Source organism: Carex rostrata, chromosome 13 (assembly GCF_964058835.1).
Source record: "Carex rostrata chromosome 13, lpCarRost1.2, whole genome shotgun sequence".
Classification (NCBI taxonomy): Eukaryota; Viridiplantae; Streptophyta; class Magnoliopsida; order Poales; family Cyperaceae; genus Carex; species Carex rostrata.
Window position 1 is genome coordinate 4,297,132 of NC_135930.1, and position 22,526 is coordinate 4,319,657.

The 22,526-nt window shown below is 35.3% G+C and overlaps 3 protein-coding genes across 3 annotated transcripts; 2 read left to right on the plus strand and 1 right to left on the minus strand.

The window, feature by feature from the left end:
* The first annotated feature begins 1,915 nt into the window (after window positions 1-1,915).
* On the plus strand, window positions 1,916-3,094 carry LOC144564519 (uncharacterized). The gene is made up of 3 exons (XM_078314113.1): window positions 1,916-2,017; window positions 2,371-2,882; window positions 2,973-3,094. The coding sequence occupies exons 2-3, from the start codon at window positions 2,381-2,383 to the stop codon at window positions 3,092-3,094; spliced, it is 624 nt and encodes a 207-aa protein (XP_078170239.1). The 5' UTR covers window positions 1,916-2,017; window positions 2,371-2,380.
* LOC144563960 (uncharacterized) lies at window positions 3,053-12,927 on the plus strand. The gene is made up of 15 exons (XM_078313413.1): window positions 3,053-3,209; window positions 3,315-3,384; window positions 3,705-3,832; window positions 3,971-4,143; window positions 4,242-4,375; window positions 5,005-5,700; window positions 5,831-5,971; window positions 6,450-6,752; window positions 6,929-8,153; window positions 8,369-8,496; window positions 9,140-9,247; window positions 9,544-10,557; window positions 10,666-11,130; window positions 11,560-11,788; window positions 12,107-12,927. The coding sequence occupies exons 1-15, from the start codon at window positions 3,130-3,132 to the stop codon at window positions 12,562-12,564; spliced, it is 5,352 nt and encodes a 1,783-aa protein (XP_078169539.1). The 5' UTR covers window positions 3,053-3,129; the 3' UTR covers window positions 12,565-12,927.
* Window positions 12,928-16,874: 3,947 nt separating this feature from the next.
* Window positions 16,875-20,527, minus strand: LOC144564672 (vacuolar protein sorting-associated protein 9A-like). Its single transcript, XM_078314275.1, has 6 exons — window positions 20,328-20,527; window positions 19,921-20,068; window positions 19,359-19,529; window positions 18,547-18,726; window positions 17,558-17,846; window positions 16,875-17,236 (listed from the first exon to the last, which is right to left on the minus strand). Exons 1-6 carry the CDS (start codon window positions 20,420-20,422, stop codon window positions 17,055-17,057), a joined length of 1,065 nt encoding a protein of 354 aa, XP_078170401.1. The 5' UTR covers window positions 20,423-20,527; the 3' UTR covers window positions 16,875-17,054.
* Window positions 20,528-22,526: the final 1,999 nt, after the last annotated feature.

The window sequence follows — 22,526 nt, forward strand, 5'->3', positions numbered from 1 at the left end:
GAGTCGCGTGAGTCGCGCCGTCCCACCTTGAAATTATAACTTTTCTTGGTTACAAAGTTTGTAATTAGAACTTTTCTATTTTTACCAGTAACTAATGCTCAAAACAGTTGAGCATTAGTTAGTAAAAAGAAGAAGAAAAGTTCTAATTACAAAGCTCAAAACAGTTGAGCATTAGTTATTTAAAAAAAGAAGAAAAGTTCTAATTACAAAGCTCAAAACAGTTGAGCATTAATATGATCAAGTCACATGAGGATCACGTTTGATCACATTATCTATTTTTTCATAATTTATGTTAGTTTATTTAAGATGCACTATTCGATCAAGATCTAACGGTTCTAATTATACCATTCGTATCATGCAGCAATCAGATCTTTGGCATGATATACTGAGCTGTGTCAATTTTTCAAAAAAAATAGTCACAATGCAAGACACACGAGTCACATCACATGACCAACACACGTGTCGTGCCGCGACAAAACCGTGGCGTGACATATTCGGCCACGACGTGACATTTTTACATCCTTAAGCCCAAGCCATGAGTCTGTGATCATTTTTTAAAAATCCTAATCGCTTTTTGTTCTCTCTCTACTGTACACGTGACCCGTCTAATACAGCGAATTCGGGTCTTATGAAAAAAAAAAAAATCAAAACTATATTTAAAAAAAAAAATCAAAAGGCGACTGCTGACTGGGCGATTGGCAAAGCAACTCAAGCCTAGAAATACGATTTGTGAAGAAAGGGTGATCAACAACGCATGAGTTCGATTGGACGGAGATAGAGATGATCCCAGCCGAGCGATTGAAATTTAGTACCTATTATAAATATAGGAGTCAGATTGAGATTCGTGCCAAGTTAAACAACAGTTTGAATTTAGAAATTGTACTGTCCGGTACCGAATTAAATCTGAATTTTCTCATTTGCATGTCAAATGTCGGCAAGAAATATATTTTTCTCTGAATTAGGAATGACAAAATATCTAGTATTTCGTGACTTGTTTGAAATCAATTCGAAAAAAAGTTTGGTAATTAGCTCGTTTGATTTTGGTTCATTATGATATAATCATAGTTTAGGTTAGTCTTAATTCGGCTCATTCCTCAGCTCATTGTAAGAAGAAGATGAAATTCTTTTTTAATTTTCTTACTATCCCAATTTGTGCCAATCATGATATGATATGATGAAACTTGTTGTAAAAAAAAAAAAAAGATAAAATTCTTTTCACCTCTTGATCTATGCGCAGCTCATATTAAATCAACGAGAATCTTTAATTTATGTATGATTCACAACACAAACGAGCTGTTGATGAGTTTGTTCGGCTCGGCTCATGGTGAACTTGACTAAAGTCAAACTTGGCTCAACTTGCTCTGGCACGAGCAGATTATAAATTAATTTTGTCTAGATTCACTCGACTCGTTTTTAGATCTTTGATTTAGACTAATTGCTATAAAGTATAAACAAAATTTAAGTTTCAATTTAAATCAAATCCTTTTTTTTTTGTGTGCAATCTCCAATTTCCTCAATTTACAACAGTAGAACTAGACTTGAGTTACTTCAGAGGATCCGTACTAAGGGAACGCGAATTCATATGACCTGAATTAACTCAAATTTTGTGTTTAGAACCGGACCGTCAGATCTGTTTAGCACGAGTTTTGAAAAATGCCTTGCATTCCATCTCTGATCGGACGGTTTGTATCTAACTCAAGGGAGCGCAAGGGACGAGGGGTGAATTTGTGAAAGTGCCTCTCCCTTTGGGCGCTGAACTCCGCTGCTCTCCAAACAGGAGAGCAGGATCCTGCTATTCAAAACGTAACCGTTCATCTGTGCTGAGATTCGTGTATTAAAAAATTCAATTGTTAGATTTTGAATAGCAGGGTCCTGCTCTCCTATTTGGAGAGCAGCGGACTTGGATAGCAGGGTCCTGCTCTCTTTGAAGTTCTCATTTCCAGTAGCGTCGATCTCTACTCGAGTGTCGCCGTTTCGGATACGGGCACGCATGAGATACATCGCTCTCTCTTCCTAGGTAGTAAGGTATAGCACCACAACTAGGGTTTCCTGATTTTGTTCAACTGATCGTGATCGTTTGGGCGGGTCATGTCCTAAACCCACCCTAAACCCTTATTATTTTCTTATTATTTTCTTTGATAATGTCGGATGTATTGTTCTTCAATCCTTGCAAGTGAGTCAAGAATGTTGCTTATCCGACAGGTCTATGTAGCAACCTATTTATAAATAATCAATCAGCACACAGGTCTAATTGACAGCAGCTGGTGAAATGAAATGAATCCTTTTATTTTGCAATATATCTTCTTATATGAGAGGTTTCATCTGATTCTGGGATGGTTAAGTAATGCATTATCTACCATTGTTTGTTAGGAACTAAATAATGGTGAAAACTCGATCTAAAGGGAACGAAAGAGATAAAAAGTCTCGCACCGATGCCAATTTGGTGGCAAAGAAACCAAATTCTAAAGATTCAAATAGCAACAAGAAATCTTCAGTATTGAGCTCTAATACAATCACCCCTTCTTCTTTAAGAAGGTCAACACGAGAAACACCAACAAGGAAAAAAACCCAAGTGAGTGGCAGTACACCTGGTTCTTCTACTAAGAGAAAGAACCCGACTTCAAATTCGATGAAGTCGGTTTCGGGTGGGTCCGGTTCAAGTGCGAAAACTCCTAAGAAAAGATCAAAGGGAAAAGAGAAGGCACTAGAAGAAAAAGAGAATTCAAAAACATGCAAGAGGGATTTAAGTTCGAGTTCACCTTTGAATGAAAACGAAAAGGAAGAGGGATCGTTGGCAAAGAGGCGGAGACTTCACATGCATGCAAAACGATCCAAGGAGCTGTTCATGCCTCGTTGCAAAATAAGCAAACATTCACCTACTGGTATCTACCCTTCTTTGTTGTTTCTATTTATTTACTCTTTTTTTATGGGTCTAAACTCTCAATCAATTTGCTTTTTGAAATAAAATGTAGTGGAGAAAGCAGAGGCAATTGAAGCACCAGTAGACACAGATTTGATCGTAGATAATCCTGAGGTTCTTCTATTTTCCTCATTAAATATTTTTACATGCATGTTGACTTGCATAATATGTTAAAGTTTTCACATGTTCTGATTTAGGCAAACTCAACTATGAAGGTGTCGGAGAATAATGCTGAAGAACATGTTATTTCAGTAGAGGAAGCTAGAGCGGAGTTTACTTCAGATGAAATGTATTTATATTCCTTTCTTTGTTCTTTTTAATAAATATTCAATTCAAATAAGTGAAACTGCTCGCTCTCTGTTCTTATCAATACTTGCATGCATGCATATAAAAGTGAGTGCGAGATATTATCAGCACCACCATGTAAGGCAGATGATCCTCCTGCTACTGGTTCAACTGCAGAGGTATTATTTTTTTATTTCGAAATTATGAATTTAATCCTCTTAAGTTTATAATATCGTATTTATACTTCTAAATTTCAAGAACTCACAGATTTAGCCATTGTATTGTCTTTTCTATTAAAACTCATTTTAATTTCATAAGATACCCATTTTACCCTTTATTAGGAAAAGATAAAAATATGTAGAATGTTTCAGATAAATGTCAGTCTTCTAATTAGTTGGTTTTCGAGGGCATTTAGGTATTATTTTATTTCTTTTTTTTATTTCTGAAGGTGAAAAGCGCTCATTTAATAATTTAACATGGTTTTTGTCTTCTTGTGTAGAGAAAGGTGGATTTAGAAGAAGCAGTGATTGCTAGGGATGATGCCGTTAACATATCTGAGCATCCGGCCTGTGAAATAGACTTTGTGCCTAATACTTGTCTTACTTGCCGAAAGCCTGGAGTTCTTTTGTATGTATCCATCTTTCTCTCTCCTCCGTCTCTATCTGAAGTTCTCATTTAATATTTTCCTTGCTTGCTGATTTAATAGATGATTTATTTATCTACGTTTATGTATACAGTGAATTAAATAAAAGCGGGGCTTTGCAGGTGCTGTGATGGGAAAAATTGCAAGAAAATATACCATCTGTCTTGCTTGGACCCACCACTTCAGTCAAATCCACCTGGCGCATGGCTATGCGTCAGTTGCATCCAGAAAAGGATCCAATTTGGTGTTTATTCAGTATGTGGTGGCATTGAAAATATCTGGGATGTTAAAGACGGTATTTTTTTTTTTTAATAAATCCATTTATTATTATTTTTATTTATATATTTTTTTTGCTCTGTTGTGTAAATTGTTGGGTTTGTGTGATGTTTGTAGCAGGGAAGCTATATCTTGTGAAGTACAAGAATTTGGCACATGTGCACAACCGGTGGGTCCTGGAGGCCGAAATTGCTGTTGAGGCCCCAGAACTCCTATTAAAATTCAAGGGGAGGATGCATAGGGATAAGAAGGTATTTGATAAAATTCATTAAATTTTATCATTTAAAAATTAAATTATCTGATAGAAGGCTAAAAATATTCTCAACTAACTTTTATATGTGTTATTTAAGAAACGAATAACACATCTACAATTTTATTTTATTTGCTTAAAATTGAATGTTATTTTTTCAAAGAGGAGGGTTCAAATGCCTCGTGCCTTTCATACCTCATTGTGCCTCACATTCTATATATCCTCTGTTTTTAAAGTTCAAACTGTCAATCCGATCTGCTCAACATGACCTAATTTTATATTTTTTTTACTATTTTTGAAGATAGGTAAAAAATAGTGGTTTCTGGACCATCCAAAAACAGTAACTACAAACCTATCTAAAAAAATAGTAATTTTTTTTCAAAAAATATAAAATTTGGTCTACAGGCATATTTTAATATAGATATCATGTTGATCGGTTCGGATTGACATTTTGAACTTTTGAAAACGGAGATATAGGATATGAGGCATGAAAGGCATGAGGCATTTTAACCCTCCCCCTTTTCAAAACACCAAAGAGATGTTATAAAAGGTGGATGCATGCTACAACTACCTAATACAATATCAGGCCTCCAAATTTTGGATTTGTGATAAGTTGTCTCTTGGTGACAGAGCCTACCGAAGTGGAAGCAGGAGTGGACAGAACCACAACGGCTACTGAGAAAGCGTCGTCTAATGCCAGAAAGCACTGCATATGAGTTCTATGACGGACCCGGAGACAACCTACCCTACTGCAATGCTGAGTTTCTTGTCAAGTGGTGTGACCTCGGCTATGAGCACGCCACTTGGGAGCTCGAGACCTCTCCTTTTCTATGCACTGAAGAAAGTGCCTCTCTCATTAAATCATTTGAATCTCGCCGGCAACAGGCACATTTCTCTTCATACCCGCAGCGTATTAACAGAGCACTTGAGGTCAAGCAGTCTCCTTTTGAAAGGCTCGAAAAGTTGCCAGGTTGCTTCCCACCGGGTTTAAACAGCGAATACCTTCACTCTGTAAACCAACTTCGCCTTTTCTGGCACAACTCACAGAATGCGGTTTTCCTTGATGAGCAGGAGAGAGTTATAAAGACGATTTTGTTCATTATGTTGGTTATAGAGGATATCTGCCGCCCGATTGTTATAGTTTCAAGTGTTGGGTCTTTGCCTTTGTGGGAGTCGAAATTTCAGCGTCTAGTGCCTAATATCAATGTTGTTAGTTATACTGGTACCAAACCGGTACGAAAACTCATGCGAGATTTTGAGTTTTATGAGGAGAGTGGTTGTGTCATGTTTCAAGTGTTACTTTCTCATCCCGATGCTATTTTGGAGGTGACCATCTCTTTACATATGCATGCATTACCTAAATATTTCATGTTCCTTGATTATTTCTCTTACTGTTTTAATCCCCCCCCCCCCTCTCTCTCTCTCTCTCTCTCTCGCTCGCTCTCTATTTTTATAGGATTTTGAGATGTTAGACTCTATTGAGTGGGAGACACTCATCATAGATGAGTGTCAAAACTCGCGCATTTCAAAATATCTCGAGAAATTCAAGAATCTCTCTTGTGATTTCAGGCTTCTCCTATTAAGCTCTCCTCTCAGGGTATTTTCAACAACATTTATTTTTGACCATATTAATTTCATAAGCAGATTTCCAGTACTTAATCTGGTGTACTTTACTGAAACAACTTAACACCTGTTGTCTATTTAATTTGCAAGTTCTATTTATTTTAGCTCAAGTATTCAAAGCATCTTTGGGTTAGTCTAAAGTTTCATGTTAATGTATTTAAAACCGGTTTGAGTAGTCTAAGTATAGTCTAATTCAACTGCTTGTTAGTGGTTTTGTTTTCATTATCACAATAGAATTGTTAGTGTTATTGTGCTTAGATGCTGGTAGTAGTTAGAACTTTTAAATTTTCAATAGAGTGCTTCATTATGTATTCAAATCATGCTTCCGTCATTTATTATTTTTTATTTCTAAGTTTTCTAAATTTGTTAGAAAATAACGGTTTGCATCATTACTAGAACTATAAATCACTGTAAGAGTTCAATTATTGACAGCCTCTACTATTATTTTCCAGGACAATTTATCAGAGTATGTGAACATGCTCTCCTACCTGGACCCAAACCATGGGATTTCAAATAGTAGCCTTAGCAAAAGTGATATGCTGGCTCATTGCAAAGAGAAGTTGGGGCATCACCTGGCATATGAACGAAAAGATGAAACATCTAAGGTCATGGAGTACTGGGTCCCGGCACGGTTTTCAAAGGTGCAGCTGGAATCATACTGTTCAACTCTGTTATCTAATTCTTTCGCCCTTCGTTCTTCTTCTAAGAACGATCAAGTGGGGGCGCTTCGGGATATGCTCTTCTCACTACGCAAGGTAAAAATTAACATCCCTACTATATTATTAACATAATTTGAATTCAAACCTTAATTTGAGAAGTTGCTACAGTTTTGAATTTGATGTCCTTTGTTTACTGTTGTATGCAAGAGTCTGTGCATATGACTAATTCAGTATAGAATTAAAAATTTCCTTCTGTACTGTTTTGTTTACAGTGTTGTGACCATCCATACCTTATTTATCAAGATTTGCAAGTGGCACTAACAAAGGAGAGACCATCTGAGATATTAAATATTGGGGTCTATGCATCTGGTAAGCTGCTATTGCTAGACAAACTGCTGCATGAGATGCGAGAGCGGGGCCTACGGGTACTTATTGTGTTTCAGTCAGGCGGTGGTTCTGGTAGAAACCAAATAGGAGACTTCCTCGATGATTTTCTGGGGCAGAGATTTGGTGCTGAAGCGTATGAACATGTTGAGCGGGGCTTACTGATGTCAAAAAAGAAAATCGCTATGAATAACTTCAATGACAAGAGCAAGGGGAGGTTTGTTTTCCTCATTGAGAACCGTGCGTGCCAACCCAGTCTGAAACTGTCAGCTGTAGATGCTGTGCTAATCTATGACAGTGACTGGAATCCCATGAATGATACTCGGAATCTACAGAGGATCAACATACAGCCTGACAGAGTTCCTGTCTTTCGCTTCTACTCTCCATGTGCTGTTGAGGAGAAGGTGCTTAGCCTTGCCAAACAGGATGTCTTCTTAGACAGCACTTTGCAGGGTGTGGTCCCCACCGTCAGTCATTCCCTGCTCAGCTGGGGCGCTGAGTGCCTCCTTTCGCAATTGCATGAGCTCCATCTTCAGCCTGATGATGCACTTGAAAATTACCGCTCTTCCTATGCTTCCTCAGAGGACATGGCCTTTGTGGATGCTGTCATGACTGAGATAATGGACAAGGTTTCTGGGAAGAGCAGTGCTGGTGCCAAGTCAGCGGCATCTCTGCTGGTTGAGGCTCAGCCGATTGGCGAATTCTATTCACACGATTTGGGTCCATTGATAGGTGAGAAGGAGGGGGTTGCTTCATTGCATGGGGACCCACCAGTGTTCTGGTCGGGTCTTTTAGAAGGGAAGAATCCACAGTGGAGGTTTATACAATCTGATGGCCCTTTGCAGAGGAATAGAAGGAAGGTTCGTCCGTTTGATAACTCAGAGAAGCCTCTTGGGGCGGGGCCTAGTGGAGGAGGGGAGACTGAGGAGTCGAGGAAGAAGAAGAAGAAAAATGGGGGTGATACCGGTATGGCTGGTATGGCCAGTACTGGTATGGCTGGTATTGTGTCTCCCCGAGGAAAAACTGGTTCAAATGCGTCTGCTAGGAACTCTCCTGCAGCAGTTTCAACTTGGGATGATTACTCGGGCATCATTGCTGGACCCTCTCAACAAGGTTTTTATTTATTTATTTCTTTATGTACAACTCTTTGAAAAGAGGGATTGAAAAATGAAAAACTGCATCAAAACCAAAAAGAATATAGAACCATAGATGCAGTTGTTGCTGGTTAATATATAACCAAGATGCAGTAATATCAACTCATGATGCAATAACTAGCAGAAGGAAAAGGTTTATAGTGCAATTATTGGTGTATGATGATTAATTTGCAGAGATATCAAATCAAGCAGCTGCTTTAGCATCAGTTGAAGTAGGAGCAAATATAAGAAGCATTCAAAAGGACCTTCATCTTTTACTTGAACCTCAACTGCTCAGCCTGTGTCAATCTGCCGGGCTTCCAGTATGCTTTTTAATTATCTTTGTTTTTAGTTCAACTTATAAGATATACGCCACAAGATTAAACACCAAAAATGACTTTGTATGTTGTTCCTGTATTGTTTTTTGAGTGAGGCTATGGTAATATGCATATTACGGATCAACCTGTGCTATGGATCCATGTATCTTTTTCCAACATTCAAATAGTCGATCCAAACGGTTAAACATGATCTCCATATGAAAAATGTACCCAGGCAGAAAATTTTACATTTTTAGATTTTTATTTTTTTTTACTATTTATTAAGATAGAATATCACTTTCTGGATGGTACAGAATTTTCAAATCAAGTGGTTTTCTACCTATGTAAGAAAATAACAAAAAAGATATAAAAATGTAAAATTTGGTCTGCAAGTATATTCTCATATGAAGATCATGTAGAACGGTTCAGATCGAGAGTTTAGATTTTTAAAAATAGATATGAGTTCATAGCACAGGCCGACGTGTAATATGCATATTACCAATAGCCTCAGTCTTTTTTTTTCTCCTTCCCTTTCTTTTCCCATAATCTCAGCAGATATAGATTTGTTATGTGAGTACACTTTCAATGCTTATGTGTGGAGTTTTTTTTTTGCCGAAGTGTGTGCTGAGTTTGTTGAGTTGTTATGTAGGACTATGTGAAGACAATGGCTGAGATGCTGTTGGAGTATGTTATGAACAATTTTAAGGTTGATAATGGCGGAGATGCAGCGATCCTACAAACATTGGTCATTTCATTGGTTAGTTTGAGCCCTGTGGGCCCTCCTTTACAGTTATATAACAAAGAGAAATGAAGCAAAACACATGCTCTAATTTATCCTAAATAAAGTAATTCTGTGAGAGGAAAAATGAATAAATGAGTGAATCAAATTTACTCACTTGTTGGACTAGTGCCACATCTAGTTGAATAGTATTTACTAAATTTCCTATATGAGGATCAATACAAAACTGTATAGCATATTATGCTTGCTTATCACAAAACCCTGTATTAGTATTTTAGTTGATGTCATGATGTACAAATTTTGGTCATTTGTAGTGCTGGAGAGCTGCGTCTCTCTTCAAACATTGGGTCGACCCGTTACAGCTGACAGCTCTTGCATCCGAAAAGTTGCAGTACAACTGTAAAGCTGATATTGTCGAATTCGTCTACTGCCGTTTAAAGGCATTGAAAGCGGAGTTTCAAGAGAAAGCAGATGCCATGCTGGCAGGTCAGATCCCGGTTATCAGATTCTACAACAAACTATTCAAGGTACCCAACCAGGAGGTGATCACCCTTCCAGAGATTCCCTCTTCGGATGAAGAAATGATTGAAATGCCTGCTCCAATGCCTTTTCAAAATCAAACAGCAAATGAGATGGAGGTAGAGCAAGAAAATACAAAGGAAAAACTATTGAATGCGCAACTGGACCTGATAGAAAAGGTTTCTTCTAGAAGGTTAGAGGCTCTTTTAACTAAACAGCAAAAGGAGGTTACTGAGATGGAGCAGTTCAAGGAGAGAAAGGCAATGCAGTTGATGAAAGAGCACCTATCTCAGCTCGAGAGAGATTCTGGTTGTGGCATGGAGGAGCAGGCCTTTTTTTTTTTTGAAAATATGAAGGAAAAGGTTAGAGGAGTGAATGAGGAGTTTGAGAGAAAGATGCGTGCATTCGAGGCTCATATGGAGACGGGGAGGAAGAGGCTGCAGGAATTACATATGGCTGCAAGGGAACTGGAGAGGAGCATTAAAGAAGAATGGGTTCAAAATGCAAAATTGGGTAATCTGGAGGATGACATTGCAAATGTTCCCTTATCGGATTGCAGCGAGTTCATTGTGCAGGTGTTTAAACGGTATGCTCCTACTGCACCTTTGGTTCAGAAAGAGAATTTGTCTGAAAGTGATGGGGATGGTGACATTGCATCAGGGCCGTCGAATCATACTCCTTCACCTCCCCTTGAAGAAACTGGAGTAGTTGCTGGGGAATTGACGCCAGTTACAGTGGCAGCACAGGGAGACACTACTACTGAATTGACAGCTCAGCATAGAGATGTTCAGAATACAATTATGGAACAGGTAATAGTTCAGACCTCGTGTTAATCATTGTTGCTATTTGCTTCTAACAAGTAATACTATTTCCTGTTGATTTTGATTAAAAACATGTGCTTTTCTGGTGAAATTCAGGAAACTCAATCTGTAGCAGAATCCACTTTACCTGTTGAAACGATAGAGTCGACTCCACCTGTTGAAGCCGTAGAGTCGACTCCATCTCTAACAGCAGTTACGCTTCCTACTGTAGTTGACGTTGCAGTTGCAAACGGAGATACCACGACGGCTTACACATCGGATGCTCTTCTTCCTCCGGATGCACTTGCTTCTGTACCAAGAGATGTAGCTGCTCATCAAAGCTGGGGAAGAGTGCCTCAAAACCCGGTTTCTTTACCTGTACCATTTCAGAATGCCGGTACACAGAACGTGGGCTCCATACCTCACAATGGGTCAGAGGCTAATTACAATGCTCTATGGCAGATGCTTCCGTTGGCGTCACCAATGGTTTTCCCGCATGGGCTCCATGCTGACCCGTTAAAGAACGAGCTGGCAAGGATCAAGCACCAAGAGAACATTCTGGCAAGGCATGATGAAGCTAGGGTCTGTGTTCCTCTCCTTTCCTTTTCTTTCTTCTGTGATAATTATCCTTTTAACTTGATTGACTTCAAACGACCAATTCAACTGTTTAAATTGATCTACTTCACAAGGATGTGTTTACAAATTTTATAAATTTTCGAATTAATTTATGATAAAGTCAAGCGGTCAAAAAATGATGAAAAATAAATGTATTAAATTGACTTATAAACCCTTTTCTATTACCACTTGACTTTATACTAAAATAATTTTAAAAAATTATAAATTTTGCATGTAAACAAATCACTCTTGAAGTAGATCGGTTTTAGCGGTTTGGATTTGTCGTTTGAAGCTAATCGATAGGTTTTGGAGTTTGGCCCACCAAAAACTTGGTGATTGCACTGGTACTATTGTCGGTTGCTGTTATTAAAGTGTATTTTTATGTGATAAGAACAGAGATTGCAAATAAAGATGTTAATGGAAGAAGAGATGGAGGCGGTAAAGAGGAAATATGAGGAGATGGTACGGGAGCATGAGAACACGGTTCGGCATCAGAAGCAGCAGCTGGAGGATGTCTACAAAAAAGTTCTTTTAAATCAGTCCCTGGCTGAGGAGTTCCATGCAAAATTTATTGACCACAGGAATGTTCCCTCCGCTTCTCCTTCCGCCTCTGCTTCCTCCCACTGTACGCTTCCATTTTTCTTTTCTTTTCTTTTCTTTTTTTGGGGGGGGGATTTCATTTATACCCCTCAAAAATCTTTAAATTACAATAGTATCATATTGGCCGTTCTGAACTTCAAAAACTCGCAAATTACCCCAATTTTTGACTTTTTAATTAATACTCATTTTAAATATATAAAATTCCCATTTTACCCTTTATTTTAAAAAATAAAAATATGTAGGAGATTTTTTATGGGTATACATGAAATTCTCCCTTTTTTTTCATTTTAAACCAATACCTCCCTATTTGTTTGTTTTGTTGAGACTTAAGTAATGCTTGCAGTAAGAAGCCATATGACTGGACATAGACCACAACTGTTGCCGCAACATCGAGTGCCACAGCAAATCCAGAGAGCACCTGCTCCTGCAGCTGCAGCATCTCGGCAAGGAAGTGTCAGTGTAAATGCAAATGGATCTCTCAAACCACCATCTGTTGCATCGCTTCACATCCCTTCTACCTCCTCTCCACTACGGCCTTCAACTGCTTCTCCAATTCCCAACCGGGCTACATTCAGCCCGGTTTCTCTCCCTCCACGGCCTGGCCCACCACTTCGTACTGCACCTGCACCTCATCTTGCTCGTGCCCGGCCCCACATGTCAGCCCCACCCCCCACTTCAACCCCCATGCAGCAGCTCCAATCCTTGCTTGCCAGATCACAGGAGGCCCCACCTGCTCAAACTCAGAATTTCCTTGTGGAATCTTTTGACTCCCTCCCTCAGGGAGGGCACAGCTGCTGTTAGTCAAACTCAAACTCAGAATCAGAATCAACCTGTTGAATCTTTTGGCAATGGTAGTGGTGTTGGATTGGGACAGGTGGCAGTTGGAGATGGTGTGGTGTACTTGTCAGATGATGATTAGGTTTAGAATATTGCTAACATTTTGTACAGTCATTTTATATGAGAATTTAGTGAGCTGGGGCTTGACCATGTAGAGAGAGAGAGGGGCATCAGTTTTTGAAATCAAGTTATGATTTGCTTTACATTTTTTGTGGGTAGGAAGGGTGAAGAGGTTTTAGCTATGCTATGTATATCAGTATATGTGATGCCTTCTAATTAACTGAGATTAATCATAGGAGATGATCAGATCCCAAGTTAAATATTAGTGATGAGATTAACTGATCATTTATCACTTTAAAATATAATAGCATAACAAAATTACTAACGCATCATTCTTTAATTGTTGACAGTTAATAATCTCGTAATATGAGAAATATTAGAATTAAATAATCAATGAAAGATATTACCCAGCTATGTGACCGTATCTCGTTTGGTTAAATTATACAACTAAGGTTGTTACCAACATTTTCACAAGGTGCCTCCAGATTTATTATTTGTGAATTTTAGTACCCCCAGATTTGTATTTCTTTCATTACTCATCTAATATTGAGAGAGTGAAATTATGCAATGCATTTCCTGTTTGAACCAGATAATTTCTAAAATGGTAGGTATAGGCTCTATGCCGATTTTTTTATTTATATCCAAAAATTAAATTAAATTTCAAAAACTAACGTAACCGGCTGTCAAATTTTAAATCTACCCAAACCGGTTAACCGTTAACCGGACCAAATTTCCGGTTAACGGTTAACCGGACCCTTTGAAATGGTTCGGTTAACGGTTAACCGGATTCGTTGGTTCGCTGAACCGTTAACCGAACCCAATTTTTTTTTTTTTTTTTTTTTTTTTTTTTACTTTTTTTACTTTTTTTTAAAACAGAAAATTTTTAATTTTTTTTTTTCTATTGAAAATATACATGAAAATTCGTATTTAGATTTATCAAATTTACACCAAAAATTTTTGTAAATCAAATATGAAATTTAAAATTATAGAAAAATACACATACACATACACATACACATACACATACACATACACATACACATACACATATACATATACATATACATAAATAATATACGGTTACCAATTATTTTATTTTTTTTTTACTTTTTTTTAAAACAGAAAAATTTTAAATTTTTTTATTTTTCTATTGAAAATATACATGAAAATTCGTATTTAGATTTATCAAATTTACACCAAAAATTTTTGTAAATCAAATATGAAATTTAAAATTATAGAAAAATACACATACACATACACATATACATATACATATACGAATTCGTATATTATTTATGAAATATCAAATTCGTATATTATTTATGTATATGTATATGTATATGTGTATGTGTATGTGTATTTTTCTATAATTTTAAATTTCATATTTGATTTACAAAAATTTTTGGTGTAAATTTGATAAATCTAAATACGAATTTTCATGTATATTTTCAATAGAAAAATAAAAAAATTTAAAATTTTCTGTTTTAAAAAAAAGTAAAAAAAAAATAAAAAAATTGGTAACCGTATATTATTTATGTATATGTATATGTATATGTATATGTATATGTGTATGTGTATGTGTATGTGTATGTGTATGTGTATTTTTCTATAATTTTAAATTTCATATTTGATTTACAAAAATTTTTGGTGTAAATTTGATAAATCTAAATACGAATTTTCATGTATATTTTCAATAGAAAAAAAAAATTAAAAATTTTCTGTTTTAAAAAAAAAGTAAAAAAAAAATAAAAAAATAAAAAATAAAAAAAATTGGGTTCGGTTAACGGTTCAGCGAACCAACGAATCCGGTTAACCGTTAACCGGACCCATGGTTTGGGTCCGGTTAACCGTTAACCGGAAATTTGGTCCGGTTAACGGTTAACCGGTTTGGGTAGATTTAAAATTTGATAGCCGGTTCGGTTAGTTTTTGAAATTTAATTTAATTTTTGGATATAAATAAAAAAATCGGGGCTCTATGCCTCTACTTTATTTTGTAGATATATTCCAACATTTTTATTTTTACCATCTTTAAAAAAAAATAATTTAACCATTTTTTTTTTATTTCCATTTTTACCACCTTTGCAGATTTGAATTGCGGAACGAGACGAGTGGTTTCTCAGTTTAAACCTGCGGAACTAGATTGGTCCCGTAGTGAATATAAGGATGGTAAAATTGGAACCATATGGTTTCACAGGTTTAAACAGGTGTTCCGCAGTTTAAACCTACGAAGGTGGTAAAAATGAAAAAAAAATGATTAAATGGTTTTTTTTTTTTTTTTTTTAAAGATGGTAACAAGGTAACACTAGTAATTTATCTGTCCAAAACGACACTAGTAATTGGTTATGGTGACACCACCCAAAATGAGTCTTAAGGAGAATTGGTTATAGCAGTAGCAGTTTTATCTGTCCAAAACGACACTAGTAATTTATCAATGACACCATCCATCCCCATTTTCAGTTGCGGCAAATTGTCATTCCTTATCTAAAACCTGGTTATTGAGTTTTAAGATATTATCAACAATTGGTTGTCAATCAGTTGTTAGATTATAGTCAACAAGGCAACACCGTACTATAATTTTCCGAAATATGAATTACAAGGTAACATCCTGTATCAGACCTTTGGTACATCAGATTTTTTTTTCTGTTCTGAATTTAGTATGGGTCGTAGTATCAAAATTTTACGAGATGTGTAAAATTTTCACAAAATGATGCAAGAAAATACCTAACATGTTTTGTCTCAATGTTGTTCTATCAAATAGTCATTATTTAATATTTTTAATTCTATCAAATAGTCATTATTTAATATTTTTATTTTTTAATTTAATTAGGAATTTGATCGGGAAGACTAGGGCTGCAAACGAATCGAACCGAATCGAACTTACCTCAGTTTAAGTTTGGTTTGAATTAATTTCGAATCAAATTTTTTCGAACTCAATTTCAAATCTTTTACGAAATTTTTTACGACAAGAAAGAGTGGTCATAGTCGCCGAAAGTTAGAGGTGAAAGTCGTCTAGGATTTTAGAACTGAGAGCGAGAATAACGACTTACAAGTTATGACTTATGACTGGGCGGTCTTATGTTTTAGCTTTTAAGTTATCAGCGAATATAAATCATCAGTGAAAATCAACGGTTCACGTTACTTTGAGATTTGAACTAAAATAGTTCGTGAACCTATTTCAAACGAACCAGTTCCAGTTTGAATTTGATTTGAATTAATTTTGAACTATTTCGAATTGATTTTTTTCAAACCTTTTCGAATCAAACTCAATCAAATCACAAACTACAAACTTTTTGTGCAGCCCTAGAGAAGACTATGTTTAGAAGCCCAGCTTCACTAAGAGCTAAGATGTTATCATAAACTAGATAGGAATATTATGGGATATAAAATCCCTTGAGTTATACCGCACAAAAGTTGATATTAGATGCCATCACAAATTCACAACCATGACAGGATATATGTGTACTCTTTGTAGTCAAACAATACGAGTATCATTGGAGAAGATCATTATTGGCCAAACAACAAATTAATGGCATCAGTAAATTCAAGGGCGTAGCCAGGATAATTAGCTGGATGGGACGCATAATTTTATATTATCTTGAATATTAAGTATCTTTTAAAAAATTTAATAAAAAAATTAAAATAAAAGCATATTTGAAAAAAAAAAAGGTTAGGAGTAGGCAATTTTTTTTTTAAGCCGAGTATATTTTTATAATATTTTTTAATAAAGCACATAAAAAATAGTATATTCTTGAAAAAAAAATTGAATAAAAAATATACAAGTGCCAACACGGCAACACCTAACTCGGGTCCGGATCCTCTAAAGTAACACAATTTTTTAGTTTAGATATCAACCGTTTGATTCAAGGTGGAGCGCATGGGGTCCCTTTAATCTGATGGTCCGATTTGAATCTGACAGTCCCAATCTTTACTGGGTTATTTAGGAGATCCGAACTCCACCTAACTCTACTTGGCTCCATCCCCAAGTAAATCACATGCAAAGGATTCATTCATAAATAACGGAAAAATCTTAGATTATTCTCTCATCATCATTTAATTTTTTTTTTTCTAAGTAAATATTAACAACAAGAAAAAAATAATTAAAATGTTATCAGCCTTGTTGCACTACTACTTTTCAACCTAGCACACTTTTTTAGTAATTGGCATCTATTTTCCTCTCCATTCCTTAAAAGTACAATCAGTTCATTAGCAAAAAATGGGATCAAGAACATAGTTTTTAGAAACTAATATTACAATTTAACAATCAAGTTATGTAGTAAAAAAAACTATACAAGTTGGTATGCAACATTATCATCATTGCATCTTAAAAGAACAGGAGAAGTTATGTACCAAATAATTGTACCGGTTCTTAAGAGAATGATTCGGCACGCTAGAAACTATCTTCTTACAGGTGGGTACCCCATAGAGAGAAGTCGGTCTTCATCTATAGAGAGTCTTTTAAGAGCTGCTGAGAGAGAAGCGTACCGGTTCACCAATTGCTTGTATGTACCAAGTAGGTTGTTCACATCTTCACGGGTTAATTCCTCTGGATTTGCATCCATAAATGGAAACCTAATTTCTGAAATTAACAGGCAAAAGCATATACTCCCAATATTTAGAAGATAAAAAGGATTTATTGTAATGCTTAACACTTGGTACTAGTCTAAATTATTTGCAAAGAGAGAAATAACTACCTGTCTCTTGTTCAACTCTTCAATCCTCGATTTCTTATTTAATTTAAAATAGTAAATACTACATAGATAGTAAGTGTTTTGCCTATTAGCTCAAAAAAGAAAAACATATTTCAGGGACAAAGGAGATCCCAACACCTCTGCAAATACAGGAAAACACAGGGTGTCATTTGTAAAAAAAGAAAGAAACTAACTTACTATAAATATACCTTCATTAATGATCTCCTTCCCCTTCCTTTTTGAACCAGCAGCACTGTCCCTATCTGCTGAGTGGGGCCCACCATCAGTTGTCGACTGTTCAATGGCCAATTTTGCATCTCTCATATGATTTTCGAACTCAGCTTCTTCCATTGAAAGAGAGCGTGTATTTATATTTAAAATAAATGTTTTTGCCGATATGAGATTCGTCAGGTAATATTCTATCTCTGATACAAGCTTTGTTTCTCTTCTGAATAATTGAACATATTTCAAATTTGAATGCAGCTGTGGTGGATTTGCCTATAAATATGTAGACATGTTATATAGTTATCAGTGATGTTATTACTAACTTGAAGATTTCTGCAAAACAAAAAACCAAACTTTCTGGAAAGAATATAAAAAAAAACTCAATTTTCGAATTTTCATCATTCGCAAGAAAATACCTAGCTTGTAGAGCATGACAATTAACTTCATAATGTTTTACATGGTCATAATCACAACTACTACTTCTAGTGAAGGAATTAGGGTAACAAAATGATAAGATTGACCTTTCCATGACATGTAGTATATATACTCTTCTACCATTACTTTACTCATAAAGCAGCACTTAAAATACCCTAATGCAGGTGTAGGGTTAAAATGCCCCATTGTTTTTGGGCCCCAATTATGCCTCACATCCTTATCTCCATTTTCAAAGTCCAAACAGTCGATCCAAATTCCTCAACATGATCTCTATATTAACATGTGCTTGGAGACCAAATTTTATCTTTTTTGGAATAGTTTTACCATTTTTTTCTTTAGGTACAAAATCACTGGGTTTTTTTGGTTCGGTTAGATTTTTGAAAACCGAATGTAATTTTGGTTTGACTATTTTAGTTTGGTTTGAACTGAACCTACCATTTAAACACCCTAGCCGGTACAGTTACCGGACATGAGTAAACAGGAAAGTATATAAAAAAAATGAAAAAATTGATAGTTACCAAGAGGGGCGTGAGCTTGCCTTGATAGTTAAATAAATTAGAACTGGTAAAAATTCATCTGCACCAGCTGGAGAATGGTGCAGGGATTCTGATGCATTCAGTAGTAAGTTGTTTATAACTTGACAACAGTTCATGATGCACATCAACTTCTCTCTTGGAGCCTTGTAAGCATTGATCTTTTGCAACTCTTTCACCGCTAGCTGGTGTCAAAATTTTGAAGTAGCATCAGATACAAAAACAATTTTATGCAGCCCCTGTAAAGCATAAACATATCATGCATAACCCTACAAATGAATTAGAAATAACTCGTAATCTCATTTTAAATTCCTAAATTAATCTTCTTTTCATCCCATTGAAAGAAATTATATTTTTGTCATTTTCTGGAGGCGAATGGAAATATAGAGGGTTACAGATGCAATCATATCTTAGCAGCATATGGGGCATTCCTATGCTTTTCAGAGATAAGCATGATTTCAACATTTTGCAGGGGTATACAAGATAATAAAATAATTTTATGCTGCCCCGATAAAGAATAAAAGCATCGTGCATAACCCTACAAATGAATTAGAAATCAAATAACTCATAATCTTGTCTGGAAACTGGCAAAACACCACATATGCCCCTACCAGATTTCTTTCAAATACTCAAATTAATCTGCTTTTCATCCCATTCAAAGAAATTGTATTTTAGGTATGCATGATTTCAACATTTTGCAGGGGCATACAAGATACTACGACAATAGCAGGATAAAAGCAATTAAGACATAAGCACATAGTGTAAGTATCAGTCAGCCTTGAAAACATATATTAAACTGAGTAACAAGGAAATATACCAGCCATGAGGCCTCATTATGCAAGAGTCTAGGCACATCCAAATGGTTGGGTTTGATAAAGCATTGTAACAATCGAATTTTCTCTGATATATCTGAGTCTATTTTAGAATCTTCCAGTGATGAGGCAAATGTGCGATTGAATAATTTTGTCATGATAAATTTTTCAAGGCCCTATATGCACAAAAGAAATTCATCAGATTTTTAAACATAAATATGTAAATCAGAAAGTAAAGAAAAAAATTTAATTCATGATGAAAAATACAATGGTACAGTGTAAATTGTTTGGCATGCAGTTCCTTCACATCCTAACTTTGCAGTGTAGTCCTTATACCTTTAATTTTTGCACAATGAACTCTGTAACTCGTAGAAATTAGGACAGCAAAACTATGAAACATAATACAATTTTATGATACATATCAATTTCTTTCTGATGGATGCAGAGTAGATAGATGTATCATCAACAGATATAATTAGAATTGGGGATCTTCCCCTCATTATTTAGAGATTTCCATTACCAAAATTGAGTATATAGACACAATTATTAGATAAGCAACAGAATTACCTCGATTGCATTATCTATTTCTTCATAAGATGCATTAAGCCACAAAGGATGATCTTTGATTGTACCCTCCATGGTCAATAGAAATTCTTGTACTCTTTTACTATCTTCTTCTGCATTAGTTGCGTCCAACGAAAATGACACAATGAAACTGCATATGGAAACTTATTAAATTAGAATTGCATCTGCAATCAATTAGTAAAAAGCACATACTTTTCAGTTTGAATTTCTGAAATGAATTTCTTCATACGTGAATTTTACAGTGTTTAAGTGTAGTAAGGTGTGATTTTTCAATGAACAATTAAAATTTCCATGAACAAAACATCGCAAGGATGGAAATAAAAATAAATTTATTTTGCAGGGCTAAATTGAAAAATATAGAAATCTTAGGCTGGAAAAGAGACAGAGACCTCTTGATCGAGCGAATGAGGTCAGCGGCGGCGGGTCGGCGCATGCGATCGAGAAACCCGTAGTAATCCGGCGCCGACGAACTGGAGCAATCCATTTGAGCACTCAAGAGTTTGCTATTCTCTCCCTTTCTTCGTACTGCAGAAGCTCATACTATAAACTATAAAGAGCAGATGATTCCTTCCCTTGTTTTCTCTTTGCTTCTTTTGATAATTTGCAAGTATAATTGATTGTACCTCGAATTTCAATTTCAATAATTCAAATCACCTAAAGTAACACAAATTTTGATTTTAGATCTGGACCGTCAGATTTGTTTCGGCAGATCATCGAAGGACCAGCTTTCTACCTCGGACGGTTGAGATATAAACTCAAAATTTGAGTTAATCAAGTCGGATCCGTATCATGCTGATTAATCCTTTATTATTCGTCCGATCAGAAACGAACGGTCCGCATTGAAGTCAAATTTTGAGTTGCGGGATCTGAATACAGTCAATCAACCATGGGTGCACGGTGGAGTTCAGTCGTCTCCAGTTATTGACGAAACAGGAGACGTCCTTTTTAACAATTGCAAATTATGCAATCAAATAATCAATTAACATTAGTTTTTTTTAATCGAATTAAATAATAATAAAAAGTAAAATTAGGATAATAAGATAAAATCGTATAATATTTTTTTTTTGAAAAGTAGTAGTAATACCACCAATTTCATTGAAATCAAACATACTTGATATGATACCCAAATTAGGTACCATAACCAAATATGTAAAGGTCTACAACAATAAAGTGTCCATAGCAAAAGATAGAAAACATACAAGAAATAACCAACAAGGTAATAGAAATTACACAAAACAACAACAGACCACTAAGTAAACAAAAACAAAAGCTAAACAATTAGCATAAGAAAAGACTACTAATCATAATCCAGTAAATCTAAAATCGTATAATATATTATATGTAGAGTTTTCCGTGAATGAGCAAATTGTAGCATTTCAAATTTTAATTTAATTTTTATAGATATTAAAGACGTGTTCATTTGTTACGGAATTACACAGATTAAGATTAATGAGGATGAGAATGCAATACTAAATTCACAAGAACCCATGGATATGGGTCTATACAGAAATGAATATGAGAATTATTAAAATGAATATTCGGCTGTACCTTGAAATTAGTTGTAGTAAAACTTGATTTATTTTAAAAATATGTATATTTATTTAAAATTTCTTATCTATATAAAATAATAATTATTTTTAAAAAATGATTAGACAAATAATGTGTTGTAAGATGCTAGGTTTAAAACCTAAGTTTAAACATCCGCATGCGCTAACTAACACAAACTGTAAATGCACTAGCAACATTCTAGAAGATGGTTCTAGTAAAAAATAGGGTACATTTTTGCAGGGGTCACTAAACTTTGTACTTTGTCACGAATTAGTCACTCAACTTTTCATTTGTATCAAATTAGTCACTCTATAACTTTTTCATCCAAAATACTAACGGAATATTCTCATTCCGATAGTATTTCGGACGGAATATGCTCATTCCGTTAGAATTTTGAATATAATGAGCATATTCCGTTAGCGTTTTGGACGGAAAAGTTATAGAGTGACTAATTTAGAACAAATAAAAAAAAAGTTGAGTAATTTGATTGGGGCAAATCAAAGTTAAGTTATCAATTCATGACAAAGTAAAAAGTTTAGTAACCTCCGACGGAATTTACTCAAAAAAATAGTTAGAATTGAGAGATTTAATCAAAGATTGAATATGTATATAAGGGGCAGTTATCAGGTTCCAATTTATAAATATTGTTGATAATATGTTATTTCATTTTTTGAAGTTAGAATTAATTTGGGAAAAAGGGATAGCTATCAGACAGATAAATTGGTATTGGATTAAGAAGCCGAAGTTATTAAAGGCGATGTGAAATTATCTCTTACGTTTATGTGTTCACTAAGAATGGATTTTGTAGCAACCACAGACTTCTGTTTAAAGACAGAAAAATGAGTTTGACTAGTATAACATTAGTGTCATTTCAATTTATATAACACCAACTCTAAAACCTATCAAATTGACTTCAAACGATGAATTCAAACCGTTCAAACCAATCTACTTCATTAGTTGTGCGTTTACATACAAAATTTATAACTTTTCGAATTTATTTAGCATCAAGTCAAGCGGTCAAATGTGTGAGTTTTTAAATT